General features: G+C 35.9%; 1 protein-coding gene across 2 annotated transcripts; it reads left to right on the forward strand.

Moving 5' to 3' along the window:
- The first annotated feature begins 790 nt into the window (after positions 1 to 790).
- Positions 791 to 24398, forward strand: sv2ca (synaptic vesicle glycoprotein 2Ca). Of its 2 annotated transcripts, XM_027138274.2 has the most exons (14): positions 791 to 961; positions 1374 to 1455; positions 5546 to 6224; positions 11015 to 11195; positions 12666 to 12817; positions 16590 to 16723; positions 17176 to 17265; positions 18075 to 18185; positions 18280 to 18368; positions 18465 to 18629; positions 20132 to 20265; positions 20602 to 20805; positions 21755 to 21914; positions 22103 to 24398. In XM_027138274.2, exons 3-14 carry the CDS (start codon positions 5636 to 5638, stop codon positions 22284 to 22286), a joined length of 2193 nt encoding a protein of 730 aa, XP_026994075.1. In that variant the 5' UTR covers positions 791 to 961; positions 1374 to 1455; positions 5546 to 5635; the 3' UTR covers positions 22287 to 24398. The 2 variants fall into 2 exon arrangements, with proteins under 2 accessions (XP_026994075.1, XP_026994076.1); XM_027138275.2 differs by lacking the exon at positions 1374 to 1455.
- Positions 24399 to 25706: the final 1308 nt, after the last annotated feature.

Here is a 25706-nt window from a genome sequence, read left to right on the forward strand (position 1 = left end):
AGCATTATACATAAAAGAGAAATAACGACAATATGTTTTTCAATCTTAGATTCTCAGTGAACATCCTCATAACTTTGCCATAATAAATTAGTTTTTACTTTAAAATGGGATAAAAATATGAATACTTTTAAAATACCATTAGAAAGCAACAGCAAATGCACAAATCTCTGTTCGGCCAATGCTATGGCTGTGGTTTTAAAAGAATAGTGAAATTATGTGCAGCCATATATTGTTCATATGAAAATCTTCATACGTATGAAAAATATCACTAAGAAACTGTTTTGGAAGTGCAATTAGTGTTTTATTTCTAATGTTTATATCCATAGAAGTCCAATATGTGGCAATAAATTGTGGATGAACTGTACTGTAAGCAAGTTCAAAGCAAGGAGAGCTAAGAAGGAACTCCTCAGATCATTCTTGTTTTAAATCGTGCGTCATCACATATATTTTGCCTTTGCTTGCGTCACAACACGGTGTTTCCGTCAGGTTCATCCGCAACGCACCATCCTCCTTCTCTCTCTCTCTTTCTCTCTCTCTCTCTGTCTCTCTCTCTCTCTCTCTCTCTCTCTCTCTCTCTCTCTCTCTCTCTCTCCTCTCTCTCTTCCTCCCTCCCCCCCTCTCTCCCTCCTTTCCCCTTACCCGTTCCCCCCCCACTCTCTCTCTCTCTCTCTCTCTCTCTCTCTCTCTCTCTCTCTCTCTCTCTCTCTCTCTCTCCCCCCCCCTCTCTCTCTCTCTGTGTGTGTGTGTGTGTGTGTGTGTGTGTGTGTGTGTGTGTGTGTGTGTGTGTGTGTGTGTAGTACTGCAGATATACAACTGACTGCAGAGGGGAAGAAACATCTCTTTTAGCTCTCTGCTCTCTCCTCAGCATCCTTGTGACTGAGATTGTATTCAACACACGCAGCAATCTCATTTAGAAAAAGAAATGGAATACCAAACGCTTATTTGGTCAGCCTTTTAAGAGGTAAGTTCCTTTTTATTAGTAGCCTACATTCTGATGAAACAAGATCTTTAGAGTGAGTTAATGTAAAGCATGAACACATTACGCACAGTTTCAGTTTAGTGAAAGCAGTGAATTTCGGAAAGTTATTTGGAGTTGTGTTAACTGTGTTAACACTCTATTGTGATGATTTTCACTCAGGTTGGAGTGCAGTGTTGCAGTACTGATTAGTACCATCGGTACTGATGGTCATTAACAGCTCAATAACGCGCTTCCATGATTAGTTGCCATGATAAAATTCAGCGCTTTAGAGTTATTGTAGAATAATACAAGACACCTATGATGGCTTCCTTCTTAGTTCTCCCTGCTTGGATGTGATGCTTCATGCACAATTTCACATTATGCATTTCTGATGTAAGTTAAATGGACTTTTCAGCCAGTGGAGTGGAGCACAGAGCGCGCGCGACATAACTGCCCCCGGGCTCTCAGAGCGCACGAGGCAACCCTGCTGTATAACAGTAAGTGTCCTTACTATCCTGCTGAGGACCTTCCAGTAATTAAGCTAATTAATGTCTCCACATAAACCTAAACATAACCTGGTCCCTACCAATATGGTTAACACTCACACACAACACGCACTCCTATCCTGCACTGTTTGCACCAGGTTGCACAGATGCACTTTATGTATCTAGGACTACTTACTAAGTCCTTATAGCTCTGTCTTTGTTTTATGTAGCACCAGGGTCCTGGAGAAACGTTGTCTCATTTCACTGTGTACTGCAACAGCTATATATGGTTGACTCTTGACATCAACCAGCTATACATATGGTTGACAACAGCTTCTTGACTCTTGACTTGACTTGACTTGACAAAAGATATCTTCACTGAAAAATCATACTGTATATTTATGCAGGTGCATGCTCTGATTTATTTATTACAAATTTATTGTAGAGACTTGTTATGAATAAGGATATGTGCACATGCTGTCTTGTTAATAAATATTCTGGTGTAGAAATCAGTATGGAATGGTATTGGCTTTGTAAACGTAATACACTTTTTTGCGGTTATGTGCTTTAAAAATTGAGACATATGCAGAATATGCAGTAGCCATATATATTAAAGTTTTTTTCTTATCTACACAGAATGTTAATTTCTATCATATACATTGCAGACTTGAACTTGTATGTTTTATGAGTTGATAAGATCCCACCTGTATTGCACTTGAAACTAGCATCCTACTAAAGAGAATGTGAAGTCCTCTTTTATTTTTATCAGAGTCTATTAAGCCTGCATTATCTGTACAGAATAGTATGGATTTGATGCCTTCATAAAACTGGAAAGGTGCTTCTACATCATTTAGAAACTCTCTCTTTTTTCCTCCAGATCATCTGTCTTGTGTCTTTTACAAGCTCCACAATACAATAAGGCATTACTTTTGAGTTGTTATAGATGTATTACATCTTCAGCTCCACTGCATCTTATTATTAACACTACAGAGCAAAATATTACAATTATACATTTTGTTCTTTGCTCAGTTTTATGTTTCAGCCCCTAAATGCTAACTTTCTGGAAGACTATAAGGCTCTCAAGGTTGTATCCTTGAAATAGCCACTTCATCAGCAATGCCGCATTGCTGAAGCTTTTACATGAATGGTCGGTCACAAAGTTCAAATATATCAACCAGCTGTAGTGACTCACCCACATTAGATTGTATTTTAAGCAAATGGCCAATTTGGAGCTAAATAATTTATTACAAGTCTGATGAGTCCAGTAATTTTCTTACTCAGCCATGGTCTTTTCAGAGGAAGAAAGTAATGTGATTAAGTCCCAAAGTCGATCTAACCTGTATACTGAAAAGATTACAGTATTCTAATTTAAATCCATTAAACTACACATTCTCACAATACATACAGTTAGAAATAATTTTATATTAATATCCTGTATCTTATTCCTGTGGATAACAATGCCAGCATTCACAACGAGAAGTACCAAGAAGCAGCTGAGGAATACATTTTTGGCTCTGCTCACATGCAGTGCTATCTCACTTGGCTAAAGTTGGCTCGCCTGTGTGAACATATGTCTATTGCTTGGCTTAGAAACTGCCACGGAAATCCGCAATCCGCAACACAGCCCTATAGCTGGGAGCGAGTGGCCACTGAACAGCATCTTTATTGAATCACCTGCAGAGCGGAGCAGTCAGCTGCGGACTTATCGAGAGAGCGTCAGGCTGATAAGATCATCCAAGTCTCCTTGTTTTAGTGCTCAGTGGTGTATTTGCATTGCGCCACATGCTGATACATGGACGGATTTAATTAAATATTGAATAAAGGTATTCATCAGAAAGTTTAAGAATTTATTAGAATTTGATAAAATATTTGGCTTAATACGTTCATGCACTAATCAAAATAGGAAAACAAATAATTAGCCCTGATTTTTTATTCAGGCTTCCAAAAAAAAGAGATTGCAGGTAGAAGAAAAAAACCTGTATACTTATTCCTTGACAAACAGTGCCTCCAAGAAATATGGGACATCAATGTATGCTTTTCCATTTGCATTTGGTATCCCACACATATCTCATACCCTTCTTCTATTCATCTGTCTGCCTGCCTGTCTGTCTCTCCCTCTCTCTTTGTCCTCCCCCATTCTCTGTAACAGCATCAGTGCCTGATGCAATCTTTTAACACAAGATGTCCTAGGCTTCTCTTATAGACGAGCTTATTCACTTTCCGTTTTGATGTGATTATATCCGCCTCCAGCCATTAGGAGATTGGACTTGGCTGATTCCTGCTGGCTGACATTAATGAAAGGAACCATTACTTTTTCCACTTACCTTGTTTTTCGATTATTCCTTTGGGTATGTTAATCAAGGTCTAAAATGACAAGTGTAGCCAAACAGGACACATGATCTTTTTTAAGGAAACTCCTACCCTGCTGTGCTCCATTCAGGAAATTTAGCTTTGTGTACTCATAAGCATTTGTTTGTCCTTGGACTCAGTAACTTTGAATTTATGAACTGATTTTCTATAATGGAAAGTGAAGGTACGTTAAAAAGAAATGGTCTAATAATTTAAACACACTCCTTAATATTATTTGTGTTATCTTAAAATTGATGAACTGACTTAATGATAATACATAGCCTACTTATGCAATTAGGTCGTTTTTTATCCCCGCCGTGGCCACTGTCATTTCTGACAATTTAACTTAACCTTACAGCTGGAATACAAACTTTCAAATGCTTATTATAGGCATCATGAATTTTCGCAACTTTTATAAGTCTTGACTACCTTACACAAGCTTACAAAGCCTATGATAGGCATCACAACTTTATGATTTGTACATAATGAAGCTGTGTATTGTTTTACTTAATGCTCATGCATACACATGTCCATCTTATTTGTTCTTTAAAATCCGGATGAAATTAGTTATAGAATATTTAGCCAAATGCTGATCATATGATCAATGATAGAACATCAAGACAGATGCTAATAAATATGCAAGACCAAGTTTCAGTTTTTTTGTGCCAGAACTAAATTATGCAGTAACTTGCTTTCAAATGTTTAAAGGTCCTACAACAAGAGCTTAAGTTTTATGCAGTTTGTAAAAACATTTGACATAACCAGACTTTCTAAACAGCATTTTCATTTATTTGTCTTCTTGTAAGAAGAAAAAATAGTACCATTGTACTCAAGAGAATGACAAATCAGAACTGGCTAGCTAAACCCTCTACCCTCCACTTTTGAGCATGAGAAGGAAAAACTGTAGTATTGCTTTGCGGGTTTAGTGGCAAGTCTCATCAGTTCTGTCAGTGAAAACGCAGAGCTCTGCCTCACTGCCTCGCTGACAGACAGCCTCTCGATTTCTGTCTAGCACATAATGGAGGGCTTTCCTGCCTAATCACTTTGCATCCCACCAGCATGGAATGAAAAGTCAACCTGGGCTCCTTTTTTTCTAATCAGATTCTGTAAGAGCATCATCTGGAGGAAATAGTGCAGATATGAACAGTTGAACCAATGAATAAGCCGTTTTCAAGAAATGATCGCAAATAAAAAGATCTTGATTCCTAAAATATCTTATCAGATTACTCTTAAATTTTATGCTTTTTAAACTTTTTTTTTTTATAATTAATTTTTATTTGTATGGAAGCAAAATCATCAGTATGAGTATTTAAAGTCTGAAAAAACAATCTACAAAACAGCTAAAAACAATAAGCTCACAATTTTAGAACATTAGAGAAAAAACTTTGCCCATATTCAAGATATTTTCACTTACTATAAGTCTTTATGCATTCTGGTAGCTGAGTTTGGGGTTAAACGTGATATTTATAGATCATTTTTGTTTGTTTTCTAAAACTTTGCTTGCTGGTCAGTGTTCTCATATTCAAGTATTCTCATATGGCAGTGGTGAGATTTTTTTTCTGTGTAAAAGCAAAGATGTCTTCACTGACCCCCCCACTGACTTTAAATGTCACTGAAGAAAAGATTTGTGCTTTGTGCAAAAAGATGATTTAACATGCCATAGGAACAAATTTGAACCCTGCTTTCTGGCTGTAAGTAAGATTAAGAGTCTGGTCTTTCTGATAGTTAAACCTTCTTCTCATTTTTCTTTTAGGTCCATCCAATGCGAGCCAAGGTGTTGTGGACCCTTCTCTTGTGATAACTACTATCTCCCTCTCACTGGGTTCATCAGTTCAGTTCCACCATGGATGACACAGACACCCGGGACCACCTGTCCCTTAAGAAGGGGGCTAAGGATATGGTGAGGGAGGCCAAACATCATGCTGCCAAAAAGGTCAACTCAGTAGTTGACCGAGCATCAGATGAGTACTCACAGAACCGGTCCTATCAGCGCTTCCAAGACGAAGATGACGGTGAATACTATGACCCGCCTCAGGGCCACTACACAGGCCATCAGGCCAATGATGAAGAAGGTTCCAGTGATGCCACCGAAGGCCACGATGATGAAGATGAGATCTATGAGGGTGAATACCAAGGAATTCCCTCTGAATCTGGGCACAGGGACGGACATGTGGCTTTGGGGCAGCCTGTAGCAGATGGCCTTAAGGACCGCAGGGAACTAGAAAGTGAGAGGCAAGCGGATGAGGAGGAGCTGGCGCAACAGTATGAGCTGATCATCCAGGAGTGTGGCCACGGCAGGTTCCAGTGGCAGCTGTACTTCACACTTGGTTTAGCACTCATGTCTGATGGTGTGGAGGTTTTTGTGGTGGGCTTTGTGCTGCCCAGTGCTGAAACAGATATGTGCATGCCTGACTCAAGCGCTGGATGGCTAGGTAAGATACGCATTTGTGCAGATATATGACAAGTTAATACACAATGTTCTGACTCATGACGTTTATGGTATGACACATCGTGAGGGTAGAATAACATGATGTCATGACTACATTACAAAAGTTTATGTGAAATGGTTTAGGTTGAAGACAGTTATGAGGTTAGAGGTGGTCTTATGAGTAAATTGATATAAGATTCAGTGAAATTATTTAGAATTGTGGATCAGCATGGATATGTATCCCTTAGTAGTCTTTGCATTAAAAACTTGAATGTCTGGCAGGATGGGAAAAGCCTTCACACCTAAAAATCATCTGATTACACCCGTATGCAAATGGGTAATCACACTTAGCTTTAGGAAAAATTGCATTTACTGCTGGATTTGATAAACTGGGTCCATAATCAATGTGAACTTTGCAGGAAGCCTAGACAAGATTAAAAAGTCAATTAAAAACATCACCATGTTGTTTTATGATTCGGTGGATAATTTACACTTAAATATACCTGATGTGTTTTCTCAAACAGTCGCAGTCTCCTCCAGTCTGACTGGGGAGAGCCCTGTAAGCATCACTCAGCCCCCCTTCTTTCACGGTTCCTTTCTAACTTTGTCCTTCCTCTGTCACTGGCTTTTAAGACATAATCGTGTGAGGCCATCCGTGACCGGTGCTGCATCCTGCCCTTTAAGATATAAGATCTTCATCACAAAATAGGGGATTTTTTCAGGAGACAGAAAAGGAAATAACAGCTAAATATATCACTATCAGTAATGCAATGTTTTGTCAACAGTAACAGGATTTTTTGATAGCTTAACCCCTTATTTTGATGAAGTGCCTAATATGCGCATGATGGTTACTGTAACCTTAATTGCATTTGATAATGTTATAATGTGATACTTACTGACAATGATCAGTATATGATTCTGCAGTATAACCAATTATGCCCACATGTAGAATATTTCATGAAACATCTTACTGTATAATAATATTTCTGGGGAACAAGGAAGAGTAATTTTTAATTTAAAATTAATTTAAATGCGTTATAAATCACACAGAGAGCTATATTGGCTCCAGAGTCACTGGAGGCTAATCAAAAGTTATATATCAGTTTCTCTGTACTTTTAACATTGCTGAAATGTTAGTCCAGGACTCTTGTCATATCTTATCTTCTGCTCATCCCAATCTTTTCTTCTACCCCTGTCCAGACAGTGCCTAGTCTTTTCTGTCTCTCGTTCTCCGTCTGAGCGGAAAGTCTTATAATAGGCAGCAAGAGGAAAGAAATTAATTAATTAAAAGGATATTACTCAGATAAAAATGTGATTAGAGTACTAGTAAAATAAATAGGGGGGAAGGAATACCTTGAATAGCTTGTGTGATATAAAATACATGTAATAATAATAATAATAATAATAATAATAATAATAAGAAGAAGAAGAAGAAGAAGAAGAAGAAGAAGAAGAAGAAGAAGAAGAAGAAGAAGAGGAGGTAGAAGAAGATTAAAAATAAAAATAGGTTAAAACTGTGTTTTTTTGTTTCAGAAAGCCTAAAGATGTTTGTACACTAATGTAACTGCATGTTTATATGTAATACAGTAAGGGAAACTAGTGCATCCACAAGGCTGCCTCAGTATTTTCTTAGCATTTCTCTTGGTGCTCATATTGACTGTAATTTTAACAGCCACATTTGTCAATGAAATAAGGGACAGTGGGTGGAAAAGGTTATGAAATATTTCACTACTGCCCTAAAAAACCCTTTTTTCTTTCCCCAGTGTACTTCCATTGAACTCCTTTATCATGTGTGCACTAAAAAATCATTTCATTATCCACTACCTTTATTGCTAAATCAAAATATGAACATTAACCACACTACAGAAAGCAAATCATGTAAATGAAAAAGAAAGTTGCTACATTATACAATTACAATAATGGTCTTTGCTTTGAGTCGTTCTGTGTAAGTCAATTCCATTAACTCTGTCACAGAGCCAGAAGGCTTTTTTCCATCTACTCTTTTACTCTTTTTTTATTCTCTCTCTCTCTCTCTCTCTATCTCTCTCTCTCTCTCTCTCTCTCTGTCTCATACACTCTCTCTCAATATAAAGCAACTGAGCATGGCTAAACTGCAGTGAAATTACACAATTGCAGAGATTACTGCTAAATTACACCTGTGCATGTGTGTGTTTGTGTGTGACGCCTATGAGTGTGGACAATTCATTCAGCAACAGCTATCAGTCACTTGGCATTTTAAGTCATATTCCTCATCATGATATTCATTACTGTAAACCTAGTCTTATGCCTCTCCTATTTTAGTAAACTCAAAGACAGAGCTAAAGTGTAAAGAAAGTTCAATAAAGTAAGCACATTGACGCTGTATACTCGGTCAACTGCTTGGATGAGCAATTTTAAGTAAAAAACAAAACAAAACAGAGATGTGGAAAGAGTTTAAACATCTCCAATCCATGATGTGATGATCTGACAGCATAAAAAATTTCCTCTCTTCTCATTCTTGCTCGTACTTGTTTCTTCTGTGGTCTTCTTGGGCTAATCTCTTCCTTCGCATCTTTTGTCCTTTTTGTCGTCTTGTCTTTGTGTCTTCTGTTCTCAACTTGTTCTCCTATCCTTTAAGTTATCTTTTTTGGTTCTTGTTTCCTTTGTTCTCTTTTCTGTTCTTGTCTCCTCTGAGAATTCTTCTATTCTAGTCGCTTTTGATCGTGTCTGTTCCTTATCTCCTCTTTTATCTTCTACTCACTTCTGTTCTCCTCTCATTCTCTCCTTTCCTCTCATAGCCTGTTCAGACATCTATGGGAAAATGTAGTACTATGTGAACATTGCCTCTTCCAGCACTTGCACCACCTCAACACTCCGTATCACTAACCCACCTCCCCAGTGCCAATGGCATTTACCATGCCGCTACCCCATCACCTCATCACCTCATCATTTGTACATTAGTACTGTGATTCCTTCAACTAGACATTCAGCTTCTGTTTTAACGCTAGTTTTAAATTCAGAAGTACAGACTTGTGATTAATGGCTGTGAAAAATAAACCACATTAATATGCATCTACAAGCAAATGGACAATTCTTAGCTATACAGTACAGAGTTTCATCCTGAGCTGCACATGCGAGGTAGTACTAATTTTTGGAATGTTAAATTGCTTCTCATATTGTTTCCACTTGTAACAAGTGACAATGACTCCCCATGTGCATTTAAAAATATAAAAAGGATCAGTGATTTGTGCTCAGATTTAAAAACGATGTACCATGGAGCAAAATGCTGGAACAGGTTTGGCATTTTTAGTTCCAGTGAAGAGAAAATGTATACAATTGTGAGCTTCCAACTTTGTCGAACAGTTTGTTACTGTATATATTCATCATTTGATGTAATATCCAAGTACCATTTTACACTGACAAGCACAAAAATGTTCTTATTTTGACACATTTTTTAACGCTCTTGTAGTGCCAGCCATTTTACTGACGTCAATACCAAACAGCTAAAGAGAACCCCGGCCCTGAAATAGCTTTTAGTTGTTAATAGACTCTTTGGATCCCAGTATCAAAGAAAAAAAAAGAATGTAATGTACAGTATATCCCCCTGAGACAAGGCATTTCCAAGTCAGTGATTCCCTTCTCATTTTCATATGCTGTGCACTGCTGGCTGCTGTACCAGCAAAACAGTTTGCTGCATTTTAATGGATCTTGTATTTGTTCAGTAGCAGCAGAACATAGATGCTTGCTCATATAGAAAGCTACAACTCGGATGTGGAGCAGTGCAAGATGTTTCATGGACTTCTTTATTGTGTGTCAGACAATACACGCTTTATTCAAAGACACAGAGAGCTTTTGTGTATTGTATGCTCAGAGAAGATGAACCAGTTTCTGTAATTATCGATTACAAACTGACTCTGTGACTAGGCAAACTGACTGTGTTTACTGACTTCAACAATCTCACTGTGTCCCTGAGCAAACCTGATCTGCACATTAATTTAATATCTGTATTTTTTAAGGGAAGCATAGCAGTACATGCTTTAGTAAACCTACTGACTGAGAATCTGGGATATTTAAAGTGAGCAGCGTGATTGGAAAAAGGGGAGTGTATTTAGTAATCAGGCGATGTTGAGCTGGGATAGATGTTTGACTGGAGGTCATGAGATGAAGTTGTGGGCAGTGTATTATAGGAGTTGTTCACTGTATGCATGGCCAAGACTAAGTGGCAAGCACCACCTAAGAACGTAGAGAAAACTCTGATAAATAAGTGGAGAAATCCATCTATCCATCCATCCATCCATCCATCCATCCATCCATCCATCCATCCATCCATCCATCCATTTTTTTAAATTTTTTTTTACAAATGCATCCTCTGCACTCACAGGACACAGATAGAAACTGAGCCTCCAACTCCAGAGATGAATCACTAATCTACTCTGCTGCCAAAGTATCTAAATAACCAATTACTTTATATTGTATTATATTACGAATGATTCAGTTGACATATTCACCCCATGCTGACTATCTGCAAATGCATGCTGTGTCAAAATCTAAAGGTGTTGATGTGAATCACTGACATTTAATTTTTTAGAGTTTGTTTATGGAAACTATACAACTTAGTGCTGTTAGATCAAAATTATTTTTCCACCAAGTATGTATTCCCTTTCAAATACCCATTTCAAGCCAAAACATGGACTAAAGAATTTAACTTAACCCACTGTATTTTTGTGTGATTCTAAGACACTCCTGTACAGTAAGTACCTCCTGTATCTGCTCATAAAATCTCTTTTCTTTCCCACTCCCTTTTCCACCTTGTAGGTAGTATTGTATACCTGGGGATGATGGTGGGGGCTTTTTTCTGGGGGGGCATGGCAGATAAAGTGGGACGGCGACAGTGTCTGCTTATCTGCATGTCCATAAATGGCTTCTTTGCCTTCCTGTCATCCTTTGTACAAGGCTATGGCCTCTTCCTGCTCTGCCGCATGATAGCGGGCTTTGGGTGAGTCTTCTGTTACTATTTCTATACTAATAGAAATAATGCACCTCCTGTCAGTCATTTCCTAGATACATTGTCTGCCACCTAAGATCGTGGGGTGGAGCTTGGTGAATATGGGTATGAATTGTGGGCTCAAAAGTAAAAAAAACAAAAACAACAACAATCAAATGTTGAATGATTTAATCTTGAAAAAAACCTTACTAAATGCACCTTTAAGGGCCCTTAAATAAAATCGTGTAATTTTTATTTATGGAAACATCTCATGAATATACATCTAATAAATGGGGCAGAACAGTAATTGAAATGGGGCAGAACAGTAATATGAATATAATTGATCTCTGCATTTTGACTAATGCTTTAGGGATTCTCAGTACAAAAAATCCAATGTAATTTAATTATTTACAATGCTAAAAAAAGATACAAACAAGGCACATGCAGGAAATATACAGCTATGCTAAACACTAATGGCTGTTTATAGATTAGTTGAAGGTGTCATGAGAAATTATCTATCGGTGATCATTTATCAAATCGGTTTTAAATGAACATAGAACATTCTCTTGTCTTTAGATAATAGTGTTTCTTTGAACAGATCATAAATTTTGTCTGCATCGATCAATAGTCAGTCACTCCAGTCCTGCTTTTCTCAATTCACAGTTTATGTCACTGCTAGAAGTAGTCATTTAACTGTAATTTATTTAAAAGAAACTATTTACATTCTGTTGCCATACATACTTTCATAATGAAGTTATAAGGAAAAATGCTAACCTTACACGTAACCCTAAACCTAACTTTTGTACAGTAAGTATTCAACTCACTTAAAGGAAAACTAAGACTAATACATGACATAAGTTAATTCTATGATGTGTTTAGAGTTTCTGGTGTTAATTTGTCAGTTGGTACTGTATTTATATTATTTCTATGATACATGGATGGCTGTCTATCATGATGACATCACAGAGTCACATGGTTATCAAAGTTACAATGGTGTTTAATACTATAAAAAAAAAACAGCAAACACAAGTGATAATGTTCAGGTTTTTCTGTTTTCACCCAACACAACAAAAAGATATTATTTTTAGTGATGTTTAGATCATGCAATACAGGCTACGTAGTGATCTAGAAAAAAAGAGGTGAGGCTTTTAGCTAAACTGTTTTAAGATAAAATAGATTGTCAGCGTGAAGAGATTCATGAGATTCATCTTGGACACCATTGAAACATTAATTTAAAAATATGATGTAATATAATACATTGTTTACATCTGACCAATCCTAACATTTCATAGAATGATTGCTTTATTAGCTTGAGTGTAAGTAAGGAATAGAAGAGAAGCAATTTGATGTGGAATGTCAGTCAGAGTTTATGTAAAAGTAGCACAATGATTGCCTTGACCAAAGATTATCCATTGGTCAGTGAATATACAGGATGCTGGTTTAAACTTCTAATTCATGATCATGTCTTTTGGTCTTGTTTAGGATTGGTGGAACCGTACCTATTGTGTTTTCTTACTATGCGGAAGTCTTAGCAAGAGAGAAACGTGGCGAGCATCTAAGCTGGCTCTGCATGTTTTGGATGATTGGGGAGATCTATGCTTCTGCCATGGCCTGGGCTATCATACCTCATTATGGTAAGTGAGGAGATTCATAAGCATATTCAAAGCAAACATTTTGCTTGCTTTGCCTTTATTACATTGTGGAATTAGACCTTATATATAGCAAGGTGAGTCTAACGGATGACATGACACCAGTCATATGTTGGACAATAATGAACGAACGTTATAGATGATTTATGGACCCACAGTTAGCTTAATTTGAGATCTCTAGTGTATACAGCTTTGTCAGTGTCAGCCAGGATGCTGAGGGTCAGTAAAATAATGACCAGTTGTGGGTAGTGATGGTTTGGTCACAGATGATTAAGATGGGTTCAGATACTTTTATCATTTCTCATTCTGTTGTCTTCCCTCTTTATTATGTTTTACTGTCAATAATACACCGGTGTTCAATTATTCTATCTGCAATGCATGCTACATCTCACCCCACTTGTTCCTGATTTTAACTGAAATGCAGCAGTATTCTGCAGCAATATAAAGGCACTCTCCCGGAATAGAGCAATATCTCCCTAGCACACAGGGGTACAGTATGCTGGTGATGGATGTTTATGTGTTAACCACTTACTTTGTCTTAAACAGTCCATTACATGCTTCCGGCTGGTTCCTAACCTCTGCCAAGCTATGCAATGCCGTCTAAATAACACAGACAGCACTTGAAACAGCATAAAATGCCTCACAGAATGAGCGCATATAAAGAATGATCTGTCTTCATTATGCATTAAGTCTGTACTGCATCACACACTTGCCTACATGCATCGGTGAGTGCACACAAACATCCTTGTTGTCAACATCTGCGCACCCACAAACGTGGGATCCGAACACACATACAGGCACATTTAAAAATGGTGCCTGGAAATGAAAATTAAAAAAAAAAAAATTCCTACTGAACATCTTTTAATAAAATGTTTACAGTTTTTAGAGGGAGCAGAAGGAGGAGACTTCAGCACTAATTGCTGGGCAAAATATCACAGTACTTTTTATGAGGAATTTATTTTTGCTCACAACATGCCAATTAAATAGTGTATCCAGATTATGGAAAACTAATGTCAAATATAGTAGGGTATCAAATTAAAGGAAAAGAAGCATAAGGAAGGTGTTTAGACCACAACAAGGTGTCAGAACAGATTCTATGTACATAAGCTATGTGCCCAAATTCACTAAGTCTCTGAATATGTACTAGATTCTAGTGAGTCTAGTGATTCTAGAGAGAGAGAGAGAGAGAGAGAGAGAGAGAGAGAGAGAGAGAGAGAGAGAGAGAGAGAGAGAGAGAGAGAGAGAGAGAGAGAGAGAGAGAGATTATGAATTTCTGGTAGCATTGTGTTGGCATGAGCTGCACTACCTCTTGATCATGTAATATTACATTTAAAAAAAAAGTAGAGCCAAGCCATCTGCTGCCAACTCAGTCATCCATACATTCAGTCAATTATGTACATAATCCATGTAATGGGATTTCTAATATCATAGTGAAACATGAGCTGTCTGGATTTGTCTTCTGCTTCTTCACACAGAAGGTAATTTCTGTGACACATTTACACACACACACACACACACACACACACACACACACACACACACACACACACACACACACACAGAGAGAGAGAGAGAGAGAGAGAGAGAGAGAGAGAGAGAGAGAGAGAGAGAGAGAGAGAGAAATGATACATGTGGTCAGTATTTTTCTTTCTGTTTCTCTCAATACAGAATACACTAATCACAAAATGCCAAGCTTAAATCATCCATCACCCCCTGCATGTTCAACACCCACACTAATCTATCTATGTATAATTTATCAAACACTTATTTGAATATGTCATTTGATGTAGTCAGAGCTCATCATTTCCTCGCTTCACATCTTCTCAGCCCTAAAAAATAACCCAACTCTTTCACCTCCAGTGGGTTTCTATTGCAGAAGTAAATTTGTTTTCAAAAGTAAATGGAAAAGTACATTAATTTTATTTATTTTTTAATGTTTATTATATAATATTTCATTTATTATTTGATTTATTTATTAACACCAGTGTAAGGTGTAACCAGTCAGCCAACCCCGGTTTTGTATATGTTTTGCATTCAGGGAATTCAACTGTACAAATACATTTGAATATGACTGACCTCTGGTTATGAGACAGAGCCAAATGTGTATGATGCTGATAATGAAAGTGATATGTAGCAGTAGACACAATGTTCGCCAATGGAGTTTCTTTAAAAAAAAAATGTCTGCCTTTACTCTGTTGGGGTAATCATAAACTTTACTAGTGGTTGAGATGCAAAAGTGAAAAGTAGCTTTCAGAACTAATTGTGTTACTACTTCAGGCATTAAAAAAGTGCTCAATAACACAGACATAAAAAAATACTTTTCTGAAAATGTTACCCTTGTTGATGTTGCTTTCTTGTTTGGAACTAAAAGTAAAAATAAGTTGGTATAATTTTCAGTATAATCTAATCTAACATAAGGCACACATATTTTTACACACACACACACACACACACACACACACACACACACACACACACACACACACACACACACACACACACACACACACACACACACACACACACTCACTGTATATTTATACTGTATAAATATACACACATTTATATATTACACTTAGAGATTTGTGATTTTTGATTGATTCTGAGCTCTAGGTTGTCCTTATTGGGTGCTTATGGTGCCCTCTGTTGGATAGAGATAAAGGCAATCAGAATACAGAGATTTAATTCATTTTTAATTCCTATAAATAGTCTTATCATTTGTCCTAAAAGCATTATTTTTTGTAAAGCATTTTTATGTTAAGAAGAAATATAAAACAGTTACTTATTCAATTCAAAATCGATTCGATTCGATTCAAATTTATTTGTATATCACTTTTAACAATGGACATTGCCTCAAAGCAGCTTTACAGAACATAAGAAACAAGGTACAGAAAGTTTAATATTATACAAAGATTAGTATTATATAAATGTTCAAGATTAATATTAGACATATTTAAATTGTTTGTATTTTTCCACAATGAGCAAGCCTGTGGTGATCGAGGCATCCAAACAAAAGGGAGCCCATCCTCATTTGGGTGACACTGGAGGGTGTGATTAAACTTATATACATATAATACATTGACTTTATGTAAGTGATACCCATTTTTTTTGCTGAAAATGAATTTTACTTGTAAATGCTGTGGCATTTGACTTGAATATGTGCAAATGAAATGGTGTGGAAAATTAACAAGGAAGTCCCGCTGGATTGAATTAAACAACCAACAGCAGAAAAAATAAAACCCTCTAATTTAAAAATACCTCATAATAACCTGTCTCTCTTCACCTCATGCTACCTGCTGCTGCATTTTCCCTCCATATACAGGAACACAATAGCCACTGAGAATGTTAATTAAATTATCATTTTAATGACCCCCCTATTGCAGACCATTCTATAGAAGATTCAGTTAATTAACCATGGCTGTCTCTAAGGTCACATCAAGACAATAAACATCCAGGTTCCAGAGCTAATAGCAGATAATGACAGCTTTTTGGCTTTCTGCCTTCATTCTGCTTAAAATCAAGGTAGATTTATTTAATCTCTAATGAGTCACAAGCATGATAGTGAGATATGGCAGATGTTGCTCAACTGACAAATTTCCATCTCTTCTAATCATAATTTAATGTAATTAGGTGATCAATCTTAGCAATGCTATCATTCTGCTGTGTTTATATGTAATATACTGTATAGGTGGAAAAGGTCTATGTTATTTTATTTTACTATATTACATTTTCTGTGCATTTTACTATATTCCTCAAGGTTGGAGCTTCAGCATGGGTTCGGCATATCAGTTCCACAGCTGGAGGGTATTTGTAGTGGTGTGTGCTCTGCCATGTGTCTGCTCTGTGGTAGCTCTCACATTCATGCCAGAAAGTCCAAGATTCTATCTAGAGGTAGGAAACATTGGGCACTGTATGGTCCACACTATGGATCTTATATTTTAGGAATAAAACATGAATACACATTATGTTTCATTCCTTGTTTATAATAATTGTCATAGCACTGACGATGGAGACTCCTTCTAGAAATGTCTCCTCACCGAAAACATTTTTACTTATTCTTTTTACTTGTTTGTGTTCACAAGTCTTTGTATAAATTGTTAGGTAGATTCACAAGAACAGCACTGTGGTATAACTATACATAACTTATCATTTTATAAATGCATATCATGAATCACTCATCAAGTTTCACATCGTGTCTTAATGCTGCAGTTTAATGTATGATATAAACATTTTAGAAATAAATTTATAAAGGAAAACATTTATCTTTAACGTCAAGCTGGGTGGCAGTTAAATTAAACATGCTAGCTGGTTTAGTTTCCCACTAATCCAACTAATCCTCTCAGGTGGGGAAACACGACGAGGCCTGGATGATCCTCAAGCAGATCCATGACACCAACATGAGAGCACGTGGACAACCGGAAAAAGTCTTCACTGTGAGTTGAGATGATAATATAAAGGTTTTAGCATGATGACATTGCTTGAAATGTGCTGGTGGTCATCTCCTGCCTTTTTATGTGAGCTTTCAGAGGTTTTGTGTCATTCACAGCTACACACAGAAGAGACGTAAAGAGTGACGGCAGCTTTTATCAAAGCTTAGCACACACTTACTCGATGTGGGTATTAAGCTACCTGTCGTAATAATATTCACAGTTCTTACTTTACATCAGTACAAAGTGCACTATATATTGTGCTCTCGTTCCCTTAAGTCTGTTTTTGCTCATAAAATTTTGCACATAATCATTGGCAATTATTTGGGGAGCAAGATTAAAAAAAAAACAGAAGAACATATGCAATAACTAATATTTTATCTCAAACATACATGATCATAATAATTTGGTATCCTAATAATTTGATCCTATGCATTTATTATTTTGTGAAATGTGCTCTAGAGAGAATAAAAACAGTGAGTATCAGACTAATAAAACTGATTTTTCGAAACTGGTCTCCTTCATGCATCATATTTTACCCTTTCATTTTGCTTTATAAATATAGACACTTGTTTTTATTTAATATTACAGGTTTCTGTAGTGTTCAGTTTCATTACAGAACTCTGATATTGTGTTTCTGTAACCATTTCTGTGCTGTTATATCACTTCTGTTGGTGTAGTTTTGCTAATGAGAATGTGAAAAACTGAAATAAAATGAAGATTAATAATAAAACTACGACTATGTAAATGAAAAAAAAAAAAAAACTAGAACAAACAGCTAAACAATTGATTCTCTATTATTATTCTAATTGCAGGTAACTAGAATTAAAACCCCAAAGCAGATTGATGAGTTTGTGGAGATGCATCCAGAAACCAATAACCTTGTGTCCAAAGTTATTTTTCGAGTGAAGACGGAACTTTCTGGGGTGAGAATGATCGACTGGTTTACTTTTACATTTTACTTATTTTTTTATCATGTTTGGATCTAATGAACATCTCCATAACAATTTTCTTTCACAGATCTGGTTGAACTTTATGAAGTGTTTCAATTATCCAGTGAAAGATAATACAATAAAGCTGGCCATTGTATGGTTTACATTGTCATTCGGGTAAGAATTTACTTTTAATGGCGTTAAGTGCGTTTGAGTGATGGAATGCGTACAGATGACATTTTCTTTGTACCCTTTCCTGTCAAATTCTCGCAGGTACTACGGCTTGTCTGTGTGGTTTCCTGATGTGATCAAGCACCTTCAGGCTGATGAGTATGCTTCTAAAGTGCAGCGACACACCAATGAGCAAACCGAGGGCTTTACATTCAACTTCACACTAGAGAACCAGATACACACAAATGGCGCTTTCATCAATGACAGGTGCTGTACTCTAGCTTTAATAAACGTATTCACTTTAAATGCTTTACTGAATATGAGGCACAAGTCTGTTCGTTGGTTAATAAGAAACAAGAGCAAGGTACATGGAGGCAAAGTTTTGGTAACATACGATGCTACAAATATGAGAATCAAGAAAGAGCATATCACACAGTCAGGCAACAAACCAATGACAGGACGAGGGAGACAGGATTAGAACAAGCAAAATAAAATATAGATAGATAGTGTGGTAGCAACTAGGTATTGCTTTTTTGATCACTGAAATATTGCTACTTACAGCTACAGTGGTGTGAAAAAGTGTTGGCCCCCTTCCTGATTTTTTATGTACGTTTGTCACACTTTAATGTTTCAGATCAAACAAATTTAAATATTAGTCAAAGATAACACAAGTAAACACAACATGCATTTTTTAAATGAAGGTTTTTATTATTAAGGGAAAACAAAATCCAAATCTACATGTCCCTGTGTGAAAAAGTGTTTGCCCCTATACCTAATAACTGGTTGAGTCACCCTTAGCAGCAAGAACTGCAATCAAGAGTTTGCGATAACCTGCAATGAGTCTGTTACAGCACTGTGGAGGCATTTTGGTTCACTGATCTTTGCAGAATTGTTGTAATACAGCCACATTGGAGTGTTATTGAGCATGAACCACCTTTTAAGGTCATACCACAGCATCTCAATAGGTTCAGGTCAGGACTTTTACTAGGCCACTCCAAAGTCTTCATTTTGTTTTTCTTCAGCCATTCAGAGGTAGATTTGCTGGTGTGTTTTGGATCATTGTCCTCCTGCAGAACCCAAGTTCGTTTCAGCTTGAGGTCAGGAACCGATGGCCGCACATTATCCTTTAGGATTTTTTGGTATACAGCAGAATTTATGGATTGCTGAAGACCATCACACTATCACCACCATATTTTACTGTTGGTATGATGTTCTTTTTCTGAAATGCAGTGTTTCTATTACACCAATTGTAATGGGACACACACCTTCCAAAATGTTAAACTTTTGTCTCATCAGTCCACAGAGTATTTTCCCAAAAGTCTGGGGGATCATCAAGATGTTTTCTGGCAAAACCTAGACAATCCTTTATGTTCTTTTTGCTTAGCAGTGACTTATGACTGTTTGTTAGGTTCACACAGGGCCATGAGGGTTTGGATTTTGTTTTCCCTTAATAATAAAAACTTTTAAAAACTGCATGTTGTTATTACTTGTTATTTCTGACTAATATTTACATTTGCTTGATGATCTGAAAGATTAAATTTTGACAAATATGCAAAAATCAGGAAGGGACAAACACTTTTTCACACCACTGTATTTAGCACAGATTTTCTGCTGCTACTGATTATAATTTTTTTTACTTTGATTATTATGATGATGATAATAATAATAATAATTATTATTATTATTGTTGTTGTTGTTGTTGTTGTTGTTGTATTTGGAATACACCATGTATCATGTCCAAAGTTTTTATCCTTTTATCAATTGCACAGGTTCACAAATATGAAATTCAAGTCAGTGACATTCATCAACACCACGTTTCAAAGCTGCCATTTTGAAGATGTGACGTCTGTAGGATCATTCTTCCGAAACTGCTCTATTATTGATTCTTTCTTCTATAACACAGGTAGATTTACAGTTAAAACTTAAAAAAATAGTCGTTACTGGGCCAAACTAAAACTTTCTAATATAGTTGAAACCATAGTATACATTAATGTCTAAAAATACAATAATACATTGTTATTCTTAGATATTTAACAGTGGAAACCTACCACATCCAGCAAATAATATACCTATATAATTATTACTACATAAAGACAATTTATAGAATTATATAGGTATATTATTTGCTGGATGTGGTATGTTTCCACTGTTAAATATCTAAGAACAACAATGTATTACCGGGTTAAATATCTGTGTTTTCAGAATTTGAATGGAATTTTCTTTCAATTTTCACATACAGATATTGACGAATCCAAACTGATAAACACAGAAGTCATAAACAGCACGTTTCGTCACAACAAAACGGGATGCCAGATGACGTTTGATCATGACTACAGTGCCTACTGGGTCTACTTTGTCAACTTCCTGGGGACACTGGCTGTGCTACCGGGAAACATTGTGTCTGCACTTCTCATGGATAAAACAGGGCGCCTAACTATGCTGGGTAAAATGAATACTTATTTGATTGCAGTTTGTCTAAGCATCCACTAGCATGCAGTGGTGAATCATGTGGTTACTGTAAACCTCGGGGTTTTTGAACAGAGGATCAAGCCTCAGCACTAAGCAAAGCCCTTAACCCTCACTATATTATATTGAAATCAGAGCTCTGAGTATTAGATGATATGCAATCTGATATCTAATCGGATTATGAGCTCAATTTTCTTAGACAAGTTGTATGTTTTGTTCATGTTCAAAATTGTGTTGTATTGTATTGTATCCATCAGAGTCATACACATTCATATATTAAAATATACCAGTGGATTGCATCAGAGCCTGTGTTAAGTCTAGTTTGACACTGATCCATCATCTTAGACTCACATATCAGAAGGGTTCGTTCCCAATTTTACGCCATCAGAAAAGAGGTATTAACTGTACAAGTCCTTGTTGCTATGAAATGTGGATAAAGTATGGCATTAAAAAAAATCTAATAACATTTAGGATTTTAGAGGAAAGTTTACAGATGCTCTACATTCACATTACTAGGTAGATGCACATGGGATGTGGTAGCCTTGTGATTAATCTGTTGGACTACTGACTGGAAGGTCATGAGTTTGAATCCCAGGTCCACCAAGCTTCTTCTCTTAAATTGTAATTCACTCTGAATAAGGGTGTCTGCTAAATGCTGTAAATATAGATGTTAAAGCACAGATGGTGTCATATCAGTGACAAAAAATAGTACTGTTTAGTATAGCTGATGTATTTGTTACATTTAAGGTAAAAGCTAGTGCCAGTTAAAGTGTATCATGAAAACTGAAGATGCAAATATATAAGCTGCATTTTTTTCTCCGTCATTACTGTGTAATGTTGTGTATGTGACAAATAAAATAACATTTGTGTTTGATTTGAATTTAAATGAAGCAAACATGATTTCTGTGTATTTTCTATGCTCGCAGGATTCTCCATGATCCTTTCTGGGATCAGTTGCTTCTTTCTGTGGTTTGGCAACAGTGAGGCCATGATGATTGGAATGCTGTGCCTTTACAATGGCCTCAGTATCTCTGCCTGGAACTCACTGGATGTGGTCACGGTAGAGCTATATCCTACTGATAGAAGGTATGAATGGAGCAGGAACACACAAGCTTATAGCACACTCACATGTGCCAGTATAAATAGATACCACATACTGTTAACGTAACACCAGTGCGATCTGCATTGCTTCACTGTTGATCTATGACACTTATATGTAGACCAGAATTCTGTTAATGCAAAAGTCAATGCTTTGGACTCTTTTTTACTTACAGAGGGACTGGCTTTGGCTTCTGTAACGCCTTGTGTAAGCTGGCAGCAGTGCTTGGGAACCTAATCTTTGGCTCTCTGGTCAGTATTACTAAAGTCATCCCAATCCTCCTGGCATCATCTGTGCTGGTGTGTGGTGGCCTGGTGGGACTCCGACTCCCGGACACAAGGGCCAATGTCCTGATGTAGGACTTCAACAGCTTCACTCATGTCTGGCGTTCATGGCGCATGTGTCTCCCATTCATTTTCACATTGTTTGAGGCATTCTTTTTAAAAAGTTTTATTTTGAAAATCTAAAAATCATGAACTAGAAGAAGTGAAAAAGACTGAGGAATATGACAAATGTGATTACTGTATTAGTGGAATTTACAGAAGAAAAAGTGAGCGATAATGTGAGTCATATTATATTTTAGGGCATCTCATTTATGATGCAGAGCATTGCAGCACACAGCTGTATCAGGTAAGTAGGCTGAAAGTCTAAATACAGTATGGTGATGTATGATGCTGAAAGCTGGTCCTAATAGAGGTGTAAATATGATTGACTCATCTAATTAAGATTAAATTTTTGAATAAGATGCATAAAAAAACTTAATTTGTAACCTTAAGAGAGCCTACTGTATAAGTGAACAGCACGGGGAAAGACTGGGAAAGATACAAAGATATATCACAGCTATCACACATGTCATAGGAGGTCAGAGTTACTTTGTTTGTTAGGATTATAGCTGTTACAATTCATTATTTATTAAAATAATAAATAATTTTTTATTTTGTTTAATTGCATATTAAAAAAATATTTAAATACTCTCAAAAATCTAGCTAAAATATCACATTCCTGCTCTTTTACACATTTTGTGAAGGAATTTTTAACATCGATTTATTAAGCAAATAACTAATTATTGATTTAACATTGTGTGTGTGTGTGTGTGTGTGTGTGTGTGTGTGTGTGTGTGTGTGTGTGTGTGTGTGTGTGTGTGTGTGTGTGTGTGTGTGTGTGTGTGTGTGTGTGAAAAGGTCAAATGGTCACCACATTCTATATGAAGAAATGAACCCATATCCGTAAATAATATTGGCCTTTTAAAACTTGTGCCTCTCTTTTGCTTAACTAACACTCACTCTCAGATGAAGTATCTTGCCAAATAATCCATCAAAACTCCACTTGCTCATCAGTAAAACAGTAAAAAAAAAAAAAAATAATAACAGAAACCCTTTAAGAACACAACACTGTGCTAGGCATGATTGACAATGCAGATTTTGGTGATCCTGAGCTTTAAAAATAAAAGAGGATGTGAGGATATTGTAAATATAACCATGGACTATACAGTAGATTGGACATCATTATCAAGTCACTTTTAAAATATACCAGATTGGCTTTTATTGTTTTTCTTATCTGATAATTAATTTAATTTTAGATTTCTTTGATTTGTACTCATCCAGTGTCAGTATTTGTTTCTCTCTGATATATTATCATCATTATGTGCCACAGTCACAATGATACTTTCTACAGTATGTGCTGCTATATATGGTTGGTGTCCTTCATTACTGCATTCTAATCGTTGACACTACTGTTTTAAAATTTGGCAAAGACATATTTTTTAAAATACAATTTTGCAATGATTCTAAGCCATTCTGCTGTAAAATAATAATAATAATAATAATAATAATAATAATAATAATAATAATAATAATACAAAGTGTCCTGTACTATTTTTGATTAGGCCTCTGTCAAACCAAAGTGACTTACTGCTGTTTGACTCAGCAGAGCTATGCAGTCTCTGAAGTAGAGGTTTCTAATACAAAAGAAAAGTAGCTTATTAATTAATTTAGCCAAATTTTAATGAAGCAGTGTTTATCAGTATTAGAATAGATAATAATGTTATAGTATATTATTGTGTGTCAGCTAATGTGTTTACGCACTGCTTATGAATGTGTGTGCGTTTGTTTGGAAAATATCGTATGTACTGTACGATGCAGTGAGTGTGTGTATAAGTATTGGTGGAAACAAATGAAGAAAGATGCAATGTTTCTATGGTTCATCAAACTACATAAAAAAAAATAAAAAAATCTTTCCAACCATCTGACATTGCAGACAACTTTGCATGTGCATATGAAGTAATCTGTGTTCGTACTTAGTTTTGTGTTTTTATGTCCCCTTGCTGAGGGATAATCAGAAACAGATTATTTGGAGTAAATTAAAGAATGTAACATGCTCTGTGTTTTCTGAAAGTTGGGTGTACACTTTGTGAACATGAAAATACTGAAAAAAGCTTACTTTTGTGAAAGTAATAAAGATGTGTGTTGAAATGATTTTGTGTCTTTGAGAGAGAAACAAACATTATTGTATGTTTCTAAAAAAAAAACAATACAGTTAAATGCAAAAGTTTGGATTCCATGTGTTGTGTATTAAAAAAAAATCAATTGACCATGACTAAACTGTGGCTTCAGTCTGCATCAAGACAACAATCCAAACCTCAATAGAATTCAACCAAATGATAGATTTAAAAGAACAAACACAACATACACAATTATTGCACTGCAATATTAAAGGAATATCTGTGAAACCTAATGTAAATGTTTTGATGATATCATTTGATTATTTATATGGTATGCAAATGATCACACACACACACTACACAGTTTTGAATATGTATTTGTGTTTTAAATGTATATCGAAAATTTTAACTGCAACTATATTATCATCAAAATCATTTCATCTTATGCATGTGAATGATATTTTAAAGCTTTAAAATATTGTTTATATTAGCTACAGTTTTCAGTGCTGTTATTCTGTGGTCAAATATACATTTCAAAATTGTTGAACCATGTAGTTGCGTAACGTAGGCCACAGCAGGGTTACAGCAGTCATCACTTCATTCATTGTTATCTTCAGTAGCACAGTCCCACTTCCTTCATTGTGTTTCCCCTTTCGATTTGGCTTCATGACAGCTAGTACTATTTATTTGTAGGACATCACATGTTCATATATCTTTAAACACTGTTTTGTTTTTTTTTGTTTTTTTTTTTTTTACTAATTTATGCTTTGTTTTCCAGGAAGGTCAAATGCTACAGTAGTCAGCCTCTGTGGGTAGGATCAGCAATTATAACTGATTCATAACATATTGCAGAGCAGTAATTCATCCATCACACTATACAGTTTATACAGTGTAAAGACAGCAAGGCAAAAATTTACCTAATTTTTTACATGATAAATGGTATTAACTTGTTTTATTTCCTTGCTAAGGCACTGGTTCATCTTGTGTACATTTAATAGATATTTTCTATCTGGGTGAATAAGTAAGAAGCTGTATTCCTTCATGGCCAATTACAGACTTTAAATATATTTAGGTACGATTCTGCCTGAATAAGTTATTTTTTCTTTCTTTTTTTCTTAACTCTGAGCCCATTTTTTATTTTGATCCCAAAACTACAGTTAGCATTAGCAAAAACTGCCATAACATCACTTTTAAGTTCACTAAATTAAGAATATAATCATGAAAAATACAATATATAATTATTTTAATTTGTATTTTATTCAATTATTTTTATTTAATTTAATTTATTCATTTTTTTTTATAAGAATGATCACAGTGATCACAATGCAGTCATGTCCTT

The sequence above is a fragment of the Tachysurus fulvidraco genome, chromosome 9, assembly GCF_022655615.1.
Source record: "Tachysurus fulvidraco isolate hzauxx_2018 chromosome 9, HZAU_PFXX_2.0, whole genome shotgun sequence".
Lineage (NCBI taxonomy): Eukaryota > Metazoa > Chordata > Actinopteri > Siluriformes > Bagridae > Tachysurus > Tachysurus fulvidraco.

Excerpts from the sequence above, each read along its gene's own strand:
- sv2ca (XM_027138274.2), top strand. The coding sequence starts at position 5,636 with ATGGATGACACAGACACCCGGGACCACCTGTCCCTTAAGAAGGGGGCT. Across the intron at positions 11,196-12,665 it reads CGCATGATAGCGGGCTTTGG|GATTGGTGGAACCGTACCTA; the intron begins GTGAGTCTTCTG and ends GGTCTTGTTTAG. Across the intron at positions 18,186-18,279 it reads TGAAGACGGAACTTTCTGGG|ATCTGGTTGAACTTTATGAA; the intron begins GTGAGAATGATC and ends TTTCTTTCACAG.